This window comes from Lonchura striata, chromosome 17, assembly GCF_050655825.1.
Source record: "Lonchura striata isolate lonStrDom1 chromosome 17, ASM5065582v1, whole genome shotgun sequence".
Lineage (NCBI taxonomy): Eukaryota > Metazoa > Chordata > Aves > Passeriformes > Estrildidae > Lonchura > Lonchura striata.
In genome coordinates, this window is record NC_140719.1 from 6,588,331 (window position 1) to 6,599,705 (window position 11,375).

General features: G+C 45.0%; 1 protein-coding gene across 1 annotated transcript; it reads left to right on the plus strand.

Moving 5' to 3' along the window:
- Window positions 1–983: 983 nt before the first annotated feature.
- SET (SET nuclear proto-oncogene) lies at window positions 984–7,878 on the plus strand. The gene is made up of 8 exons (XM_021551355.4): window positions 984–1,294; window positions 2,458–2,515; window positions 3,459–3,601; window positions 4,210–4,313; window positions 4,492–4,605; window positions 5,883–6,053; window positions 6,155–6,301; window positions 7,175–7,878. The coding sequence occupies exons 1-8, from the start codon at window positions 1,222–1,224 to the stop codon at window positions 7,196–7,198; spliced, it is 834 nt and encodes a 277-aa protein (XP_021407030.3). The 5' UTR covers window positions 984–1,221; the 3' UTR covers window positions 7,199–7,878.
- Window positions 7,879–11,375: the final 3,497 nt, after the last annotated feature.

The window sequence follows — 11,375 nt, forward strand, 5'->3', positions numbered from 1 at the left end:
CGGGGCCACCTCATTGCTCTCCACAACCACCTGAAAGGAGGGGTGGTCTCTTCTGCCTTGCCTGCAGTGAGAGGGCTTAAGCTGAGATGGGAAATTCTGATATTTGAAAGAGAGCCCTGCTAAGGTGGCCCTGCTTTGGAATAGGTGGAGTCACCATCCCTGTAGGTGTTCAAGAAGTGTCTGTATCTGGTTTTGGGTGATGCGCTTTAACGGTTTGGGGGTCATACTGGGTGAACATGGGACATGATGTTCTGAAAGGTCTGTTCCAACCTTGGTGATTCCATGATTGCTTTGTGCCATGTCCCAGGTAAGGCAGGCAGCGCAGTGCGCAGTGCACATCCCCAGAGCGCGGCAGGCTGGAAGCGCGACCTCACCCCCGGCAGGGAAGCGCTGAGCCTAGAACCAGGGGAACCCCTCAAGCAGAGGGACCGCAGCCTTCTGAGCACTGTCTGGAGGCCGGGGGTGCCGAGATCCATTTCTGCCCCTCGATGTCCCCCGGTCGGGGAACGGGACGGGCCCCGCTCCGGCCGCTCCAAGGGCTCGGTGTCCCCGCGGGCCGTGAGGGGCCGGGGCGGGACTCACGGGGCCTCGCGCGCGCCGCCGCAGCGAGAGCGCGCGGGCACGTGCAGCGCGCGCGCATGCGCGACCCCGTATCCTACACACCCCGCGCGCGCCCCCGCCCTCCCGCGCGCGCCGTCCTCTGTGTCTCCGCGCCGCGGCCACGCCCCCCCAGCGCTCCCTGACCAATGAGCGCCCGACTTGGGGCGGTCGGGGGGCGCGGCCTCTCCGCGGCTGCGCACGCGGGACCTCCCCGGCGCGTGTGTGTGTGCAGGGTGCAGTGCGCCTGCGCATCGCACCGCCCGCGGCACAGCGCGCCCGGGGCGGGGGGCTCGGTGCGCACGCGCGGTTCGGCCGCCGTGGCCCGGCCGGGCGGGAGGGGGGGGCCGCGCATGCGCGCTCCGTGCCCGCCCCTCGCCAGCAGCAGAGGAGGAGGTGGCGGTGGCGGCTCTGGGCGAGGGAGCGCGAAGGGAGCGAGAGGCGCCGTTGCCGCCCCGGTATCCGGCAGGACCGCGCGGAGGAGGCGGGAGCGCCCCGGCGGCGGAGGGGACCTGAGTGGCGGCAGCAGCAGCAGCAGCAGCAGCAGGAGGAGTCAGTGCCCGGCCCCCCCCCCCCGCGCAGCCCCCCCCTCCCTCCCGCCCTCCGCGCTCCGCAGCCACCAACATGTCGGCGCCGGCGGCCAAAGTCAGTAAGAAGGAGCTGAACTCCAACCACGATGGGGCCGACGAGACCTCAGGTGAGGCCGCGCCGGGGGCGGGACGGGAATGGCGGCAGCCGGCGCGGCCTCCGCCTCGCGCCGACCGCCATTTTCCCCCGCCGCACGGGCCGCGGCCGCGCCGGGGGCGGGCGGAGCGCGGGCCCGGCCGGGCGGATGTGCAGGCCCGGCGGCGGCGGGAGGAGGCCATGTTAGCGCCCTTTTGTCTGCGCTGCCGGCCCGGCTTCCCTCCCCGCGGGGCCGGGCGGGGGGCGCTGCGGCTCGGCGGAGCAGCGGGACCCCCCCGCCGCCCCTCCCGGAGCAGCATCCGCGGAGCCTCATTGTGCTCCGCCGCCGCCGCCATGATGCGCCGCCGCCTCCCGCGCCGGCCGCGGCCGCGTGGTGCTGCCGGGCCGCGCGGGGATGGAGCGGCGGAGACACGCGGTGCCGAGGCCGCCCGCGCCGGCCCCACGTGCGATCTCGGCTGTTAAATGTCGGGGTTGTCCCCGGCCGCAGCGCCCTATCCACGTGCGTCCCCCGCGCCCGGAGAGGCAGAGCTGTCCCCCAGCGCGGGCCGGGCCCTGCGGGACGCGCACCGGCCGCTGCTCCGCTCCAGCCGCTTCCCGCTGCCGCTCATTCATCTCCCGCGCCGTGGGTAAACAGCGCTCCGTAAGCCAGGCCTCGGCCAAACGCGGTCCGGGGAAATTGCCCATTAGAAAATACCTGCCAAACGGCGGCTTTCGTGACTCCTTCATTTGTAACTGCCTTTTTGAACGTTCTTTTCGGTTTTTGGAAGGTGGTATGTACCCAGATAGGCTATTTCTGTTGATATTCCAGCGCTCTGTAAATTACTTCTCGTTTTTTCAAATGTGTTGGTCGTAGCAAATTGTGGCTTACTGCTTTTTAATTAAAATATTATTGGCTTGTAATTTAAGTTGGCTTGTAAAACATTGTAGCGGGATGTGAGCTGTGGTTTCCAAGGGTGAACTCGCTTTAAGGGCTGTTTTATCAAACTTTGCTGCACTTTATCTGCAACACACCATGTAAAGCCGGTGCTTTGAGGCCTTGTAACTCTTGTAACATTTAATAGAAATATCTGAGAACTTCTACAGTAGATTACTAGAAAATTTCTCAAAGAGAAACCCCAGGTGATTTGTCAGGCTTGTGAATGAAGGGATATTGACACGTTTTCATCTGTTTTTCAGAAAAAGAGCAACAGGAAGCAATTGAACACATTGATGAAGTACAGAATGAAATAGACAGGTAAACATTATCTAACTTTTAAAATGTTGTAGCAGAAATTGAAATATAACTGACAAAAGTGAAAGTGTTTAGTTCACTGTCTTTGAACTCTTCCAAGATATACCTGTGTTCTGACTTGATTAGAGACATTAAAATAACAAAGAAGTGTCCTGGTTTCTTCCTTAATTGTGTATAATTAAAGAGGTAGAACTCGAGTTTAAAATTTTTAATTAATTGTGGTTTTCTTGATAATAGAAGTGTATTTGCACACTGGCTTCTCAAGTTAATATGTAAGCTATTTGGTTAAAGTATTTCCCTGTTAGCAAGCAGAACCAAACACTTGGCTGAAAAGTCAGCTTTTATTATACATTTTTATTATAATATTCATGTGCTTGTGCAGTAATACAGAAAATGTCTCTGAGATGTTAATTTTGTATGCCAAAGCTCTTGGGGCTGTGGGTTCTGTGTCAGTCCTTGCCTGCATGTTCTCTCCATGCTAGTGTCCTACAAGGACTGCAGGTGGCTCTTGGGGCTGTGAATGTGTGAAGTTGTTGCACTATGAGGGCTTTGCCTTTTTACAATAACAGTTCAGTTTTAAGTGTTCAGATTTTACTTGCACAGGGTGCAGAATTTCTTTGCTGAAGCTTCCTTGCCTGCCTAGAAGTTATAGGGGGCAGATGATAGGGCTGTGTTAGCCTTCTGCAGGTTTTATGCAGGCAAAATGTTTAAGAGGTAAAACACTGCTTTGTGTTTAGGAGGTTCCATTCAGACCAGTGAGATTGCTTCTGGAAGAGTGTTTTTTACAATTGTTACAGCTCTGAGCTTCTGGGGTTTTTGGGACACTTCACCTGCAGAATATGGCAGACTGGTCTTATCAGACCCTTTCAACTCTTAGTTAGCTGTTCTGATGTGTCCTTCAATCCCAGTTCTCTCCATGTGGTTAACATACCTCTTTCTATTACAGACTGAATGAACAAGCCAGTGAGGAAATTTTGAAAGTAGAACAGAAATACAACAAACTCCGCCAACCATTCTTCCAGAAGAGGTCAGAATTGATCGCCAAAATCCCAAATTTCTGGGTAACAACATTTGTCAACCACCCACAAGGTACATTCTTAATAGCCTTCTTTTTTCCCCCCTGTAAATTCAGTGTTTGCTTGCTAGTTAATGTGAGTGTCTTAAAGCTCTGAGGGTCTTTTGAAATTGTTACTAGGCATACAATACTTCCTTTCTGTCCTAGATTTCATTTTTAAGCTGCTTCTTTCTTGCACTTGTTGGTCAAAGGAACATCTTGTTGACTAAAATATTTAAATCCTAAAATTTATTTCTGCATTTTAATTTGCAAATTTCTCACTATACTGTTCATTGGGAACTTAAAGCAAAAGAAAAAAACAAACAAAAAAAAATTTGTTCTAGATTGTTTGGGTGTTTTTTACTTGGATATGAGCTCCCTGGGACTCCTGACAATAAACTTTCTACAAAACAAGTTTGTAGACTGCTTTAGATTGGGCAAACTACATGCATGAAAATCTGTTTCAGAGGGAAGGGTGGGTATGTGTGGGTAGACTGTTGGCTGGTAACTTGAAAAGAAAGAGCCATGAGAAGTTGGCTTGGACAGATGTGTTGCTTTTTAGATCTTCCTAGCTATCAGTTTCCTGTGTTTTGCCTGCCTGTTTCATGACTTTGTTAATATGGGATTCCTCCTTCTCTCTCAGTATCTGCACTGCTGGGAGAAGAAGATGAGGAAGCACTGCATTACTTGACCAGAGTTGAGGTGACAGAATTTGAAGATATCAAATCAGGTTACAGAATAGATTTTGTAAGTACTTTAAATGGTTCATTCACTTGTGATTCTGTTGTTGTTTTTTTTAATGTAATTGCATATTGGGTTCTAGTTCATGACTTAAATCTCTGCAGTTATCTGTTTAGTGCCAGGTTTAACTTGATATGTGTGTTTCCATTCTGTGGATTCTAATTCTTTGCTTTCCACTCTGCAGTATTTTGATGAGAATCCCTACTTTGAAAATAAAGTTCTCTCCAAAGAGTTTCACCTCAATGAAAGTGGAGACCCATCTTCAAAATCGACTGAGATCAAATGGAAATCTGGAAAGGTATGTATTGCATCTGGAGAGCACAAGTGTGACCAAGTGAAAACATTACCAAGTGCATTAGCTTGTCTCTTCCTTGGCCAGGATCTAGACTGTGTTGTGTTTACTTAAAATAACTATTAAATTAAGAATTCCAAGGACAACAGGTTTAGGGGGATCAGATAGCAGTGTGTGAACTTGTTTTATATTTTTCTCTATTTCTTTGACTTCAGTTCCAGATGCCACATCTTTTGTAGAATTTGTAGCTATAACAATGTGGGCATACTTGTCACCCAGGCAGTGTTTAAGAATCATTAATTTACTGCAGTTTATTTCTGTAGAAGTTTGTCAGTGTTATCCTGAAGATTTTGAACTGGGTTTTGAAAAGTAGAGCTGAGGCTTGCAGTTAAATTGCAGCTTGTTTTGTCGCTCTTAGACTGAGGAGAGTGTTGAGTGTTGAGAACTAGAACTTTTCCTCTTGTACCAGAAATTGCATTCCTGTACAGGACATCGTGTGATCTTTACAATACACCAAAAAATCAGTGTGAATTCTGCTTTGTTCTTCTTAAACAGTCTAAACTTATAAATGTTGTCATTATGTCAGGAGAAAAAAACACTGGAAGTGTAGTGTAACCATATGGTCAAATAAATAAATTATTTAATTTCAGATTTAACAAAAAGATTGTTGCAAACTTAAACTTCTTTTCTAGGATAAGGTGATAGATACAGACCTTACATGTATTCTTGTGGCCATGTGTTTCAGCAGTTTGTGTGGAGTTTTTTTTTGCACTTACTACAGAGAGTGGTCTGAAGACTTCAGAGTGGGAAATCTTGGGCAAAAAGGCCTAGGCAGGTCTTTATATCCAAGTAATAAAAGAGCTTAGAGGTGTAGAGACTTTCTTAGATTGGGTGTATGTAGTAGTTACTGCAATTGCAACTACTCTGAGTGGCATTTAGTCATTGTGAGACTTTGTAAGTTCAGTGTGTCATTAAACAATTGTCATACTTGTGTTTCCCTGAGATAGGGAAATGTAAATCAGATGTGAGATCATGTGAATTTTCAGTGTTCCAGTGGAGGCCATTGGAAGAACCAAGTGGGTTTACTGTTCTCTCCTGTTCATGAGAAATGTAGTATCTTCTGTCAGTTTGGGCTTGAGATGTGTTTTACAGACTTGCCCTCGAAGAGGGAGGGGAAGTGACTTATTAGGGTTGTTCAGACAAGTACATTTTAAAATGGTGCTTATAGGAAAAAATACACCATAGAAAGATGACTTTAGGGAACTTCTTAACTTTCTTTTCAGGACCTGACAAAACGTTCAAGCCAGACACAGAACAAAGCCAGTAGGAAGAGGCAGCATGAAGAGCCAGAAAGCTTCTTCACCTGGTTCACTGACCACTCTGATGCAGGGGCTGATGAACTAGGAGAAGTCATCAAGGATGACATCTGGCCAAATCCCCTACAGTACTACTTGGTAAGTACAGTCCTGAGCAGGGCATCTGCACCCACAACAGCTCTGTGGAAGACTGGATTTGATGTTGCAACTGTAGTTGATGTTGCAAATGTGTCTTTAAGGTTCCTGATATGGATGATGAAGAAGGGGAAGGAGAGGAGGATGATGATGATGATGAAGAGGAGGAAGGGTTAGAGGATATTGATGAAGAAGGAGATGAAGATGAGGGGGAGGAAGATGAAGATGATGATGAGGGAGAGGAAGGAGAGGTGAGTAATCTTGCCCTTCATGCCATTCGTGTGGTGTTTGAGAAGGATCTTGTAAAAATACCAAGCCATTGTGGCAAAGGTGAACTGGTTCTTTTTTGCACCCCAAATGTGAGAACTGACTGCATTGAGTGGTTTCAGGTAGTAATAAGTATGTTTGTGTATATGAGAGACAGTGGAAGTACATATTTGCAGTAAATTTGTAAGGGAAGTGATCTAGGAGAACTAGGATATTAACGTGATAAAATTCTTACTTCATTACTGAGTATTTTAGCAATGCTTTACATATAAGTGGCTTTTGTTGAGGCATCCAGTCATCCTTCCCACTTGTTGGTTTATTTCTGTTTATGGCCAGCCTACCTAACACTTTCTGTTGGGTTTAGGAGTTAGAAATTTGCTTTTGTAGTAAGAGGGATTGCAGGATCCCAGGGTGTTGGGAAGTTAGTTTAGAATGTCTTTGTTTCTTGGAACTGGGCGTGGTGTGTCTGACTTGTAGCAGCACAAACCACGTGCAGTGAGAGGAGGGCTCTGTTTTATAACCTAGAATTTGGCACGTGAAAGGTGAAGCATTTTGTTCTTCGGAGTTTTAAATGAGGGGGAAATGACCCGTTCATTTTCCACGTGTTAAACTCATATCATGTCAGTGCTTGTAGTGATTCTAAGTCACAGTTTCTCAAACCTCTCGTGTTTTCCTTGGGACACCCAGGTAGTGAGTGATTTCTGTGTCAGAGGCTGGGCACCCTGGGCAAGTGTTACCATCCTTTAGTGAGGGAAGAGATGATCTTACAGCACCATGAGTAAAAGGTTCTGGTCACTGCATTTGCTATCTGAAGTTTAGTGATTAGATTTATTTAATTCTTGCTTATCTTTCAACAGGAGGATGAAGGAGAAGATGACTAATTGAACACTGATGGATTCCAAACCCCTTTTTACCTTTTTAATTTTTCTCCAGTCCCTGGGAGCAAGTTGCTGTCTTTTTTTTCTTGTGCTCAGTCGCCTTGTTCTCTTGAGGTCTCTTTTTCTCTCCCTCTACACCATGGTTCACGATTTCTTTTGGGGAAATATCTTGAGCAGAATACAGTGGAAAAGAATCTACCAGTTTCTGTTTCAAGTTCATTTTTATCCCTTTCTGTCTCAAAACAAAAACTGTTTATGAATTCAACACACCATGTTCTGTGGGAAAAAAGAAAACCTTCTGCTCCCTTCACTCTGCTGGAAGCTGAAGAGTGCTAGGCCCCTGTGTAGTAGTGCATAGAATCTAGCTTTTTTCCTTCTTTCTCTGTATATTGGGCTCAGAGATTACACTGTGTCTCTATGTGAATATGGACAGTTAGCATTTACCAACATGTATCTGTCTACTTTCTCTTGTTTAAAAAAAAGAAAAAAAAACAACAAAAAAATAAAAATAAAAATGGGGTTATAGAAGGTCAGCCGGGGTGGGTTTCAGAAGTTTGGGTGGGTTAAGTGGGCATTTTGACAACATGGCTTCTTCTCCTTTGGCATGTTTAATTGTGATGTTTAACAAACATCCTTGCAGTTTAAGATGACACTTTTAAAATAAAATCTTCTCCTAATGATGACTTTGAGCCCTGCCACTTGATGGAGAATCAGCAGAACCTGTAGGATCTTATTTGGAATTGACATTCTCTATTGTAATTTTGTTCTTGTTTATTTTAATTTTTTTTTTGTTTGTTTTTCTTATTTTTTTTTGGTGGTTTTTTCCTTTTTTTCTTTTTGGTTTTTTTTTTGTTTCACTGGAAAGGAAAGAAAGATGCTCAGTTTTAAACGTTAAAGTGTACAAGTTGCTTTGTTACAATAAAACTAAATGTGTACACAAAGGGACTGGTTGGTCTTCACTGAAAGAAACAGCTTTTATATCCTATTTAGAACTTGCTGTAGTTTCTTGGCATTTTTGGGAGCATTTTGTCAGTATTTCTGTAGTGCAGTGCAGCTTTATGGTTGTGTGGACTGAACCAGTTCATGTAGTTCCCACTATTTCAGTACCTGTAAAGTGTTTCCTGTGGTAGTTCCTACTGCACACTGACTCTTGAGTTCCCTGTAGGGTCATGTGCTGTGTGTGAAGACACAGGTACATAGTTTTGCAAAAAGGAAAGTCACTTGATTTGTAGAACTTTTAGTAATTTGCAGTACTGCATCTCCAGTACATCAGTTTGCATGAAAATACCTTGCAAGTTCAGAACAAAAAGACTAAGGGGGTGGTTTTAAAACATTAGGGTGGTTTTGTAAGTCTTTTCAGTTGAAAACAAATCTAATTTGGGGGCTATTTCAAAGAGCAAGATTCTTAGTAAAGTTCATGTATAAAAAGTTGCTACTTCACTGTATTTTTTCCTTGGTAGCAGCATGTATATGTGCTTTAGATACACTGTACTCTCATTTTAAGAGACTGCATTTGAGAAACTTGTAACAATTTCACATAAGGTGTTGGAACTGGTATTCCACAAAATGTAATGGAAGTTGTTTTAACATGCTTTGCTTTTGAAATATTTAAGAAAAAATGTTCTATCAGCTCATCTGAAATTCAAATAGCTCTTTGGATGTGTAGAAAAGACTGTCTTCTGGGAAGACTTGTTATATTCTCTGATTCCTTTTCCTCACAGAATTTGCTGTAGTCAAATTCAGCTTTTTTTGATGCTTAAGAATACACTTGGCAGAACAAGATCAATGTCTGGTTGAGACGTGCACAAATAACATGTGTGAGGGAAAACATTCTGTAAGTGTGTGGTCCAGCTTGGATTCAATCCAGTTATCAGAGACAATGCAACGTCCAGTCTCATGTGATCAATGCAAAAATAAGACAACCATGTACTTTATTCCATCTCAACAAAAGCTTCTGCCCTCATCCTCCTTTGCAGAGCCAAGTACAACGTTGATAAGTAATGGTTTCTTACCATCTAGAGAGAGAAGGAACAAAACCCATGAAGCCCTATAAATTTTAGTGGTTTTTAATTTGATTCCTTTTTGTTGTAAGATTGAAAATAGCTTCCTGTTGTGGTAGAGGGTCGATGTGCTGTTTCTTGCCATGATGCCTCATTACTTAATTTTATGTAGTCCTAATTGTAGTTCCTCAAGGAAAATAATCTTCTGGTAGTCTTGAATGCTTTAGGAAAAATAATTGTGCCATTGTTGTTCCATCCCTGTTGGTTACTAGCAGAAAACTTATAAAAACTGTTTTGAAAGTAATCAAAGCTTCAGGCTCTGTAAAGTCAAATACCAGGAACAAGAAATTAGAAGTCTGGATAATTAAATGCTACTTAAGAGATTTTTCTTGCGCTTTCTTAAGGATTTTACAGGGTGCCAAAATACTCTTGCTACTGTACTGATAATACTGAATTTGCTGTGAAACTTGAGGGTTTACTCCTGGCAATGGCTAAAGAGTAAACTGACATGGTAAAAGAATAAACCATATTAGTTAAGTGTTATTTTAATTTTTTTTCCTAGCATGGATATGATTAGGTATTAACACATTTCTCTGCAATGCTCAAGAAATACTACAGCTGGCCATCATGTGCTCTGACTGTTCACTTAATGTCTAATTTGGCTGAATATATGTAATGGGTGTCCATTTTTTGCTGGATTTATTTTATATATGTATAAAGAGCTTTTAAAAAGACATCTACCTTGGATAATAATGGGAAATTAATTCTTATTAAATATCATTAATTCCCCACTGCTTGAGCTCCTCACGTGCAGTTAATCCCACCATGTGAAATCTATCACAAGTGGTAAATGACTTCAGGTTTTTTGGCTTGGATTTCCAGGATTAGAACGTAAAGTTGGCAGCAATTTAATAAAGGTGAAGCTGCTGTGCTAGGGCTGTATGGCCTATCTCAAAGGTTATTTTTAAGTTTAAAGTTTAATTGCTATAAAATGGAATCTTTTGTCTGTAATTTCTCGTGCCAAAGGAAACAAATATGGCTGAGTGTGTAAATACAGTCAGGAAGGTTTGGGGTTTCTAAAGAGATTATCTATGTATACTTATTCATACTTGTCAACATAATTTCTGTCCCTGTAAACAAGCATTATCTGGATCGATTTCTCAGTCATTTATGATATTCACTTGAATCTGTAAGCTCTTTGTACCACACTAAACCAGGTGCATAAGGATAGTTCTTTGTTTATTGGATACTGTTCCTGAATTTTGAAGCCATGTTGTTTTTTTGGTTTGGTTTTTTGTTTTTTAAAGAGAATGAAATCAATGAAATAATTTCTCTGCTGTACCTTCAAGCTATCCTTCTGTTTGAAGGAATTAAAATACATTTAACTGTTACTTGATGCTACCATTTCTAAGAGTCTTTTTCAAGAGAATCAGTTTTTTAGTCCCAGTCTTTCACAGATGATGTGGACAGTGCTTGCTTTTCCTTTATGGAGAAGAGTGAGGGGAGGTAGTAAGTGACTGGTACACGATACTTGGGAAACAGATTTATGCTTAATCTCCTTCCTCCCTCCCTCTCCTGGATTAAAATTTGAGATATTAAGACTTTTTCTTGATCATCACCTTTTCCGCGTGCTCTCTCGGGTATCATGGAAGACGGGCTGCCGGTTGAAGGTCGGGACACACCTTTAGCCCCCGCCCTGCTCCGGGAACCCCCAAGGAGTCCGCACAGCTCCCGGGACGGTGCCACTGCCCCTGCCGGCTCCTGGGCAGGATCTGCGCCGGGATCATCCCCGGCACCAGGGGATGGTGCCCTGCGGGGTCCTGGAAGGGCTGGAGGGGCATGTCGTACTCCCCGTTGTGACACTTACCTTCCCGAATGGGCAGGAACTGCTGATCCCACCTACCGGCCCACTCTCCGCAGGATTTGCGGGACACAGCTGAACCATGCCCGGGGAATGGGGCTGGGATGCTGGGTAGCCAGGGCCACGGCCTCTGGGATCACCCGGGAGCTGAGAGCCAGCCCTTTCCCTCCAAGCTGGGGGGACTCCAGCTCCCCAGCATCCCTGAACCACCCCCTGCCCTTCCTCAGCTTCCCCTGGAGGGTCTGAGGTCTGAAGGAAAGAGGGGGAGGCTGCTGCAGGAACCCCAAGTGCGTGGAGGGCACAGCACCCCTGGAGGCAC

Excerpts from the sequence above, each read along its gene's own strand:
- SET (XM_021551355.4), top strand. The coding sequence starts at position 1,222 with ATGTCGGCGCCGGCGGCCAAAGTCAGTAAGAAGGAGCTGAACTCCAAC. Across the intron at positions 3,602-4,209 it reads ATTTGTCAACCACCCACAAG|TATCTGCACTGCTGGGAGAA; the intron begins GTACATTCTTAA and ends CTTCTCTCTCAG. Across the intron at positions 4,314-4,491 it reads CAGGTTACAGAATAGATTTT|TATTTTGATGAGAATCCCTA; the intron begins GTAAGTACTTTA and ends TCCACTCTGCAG.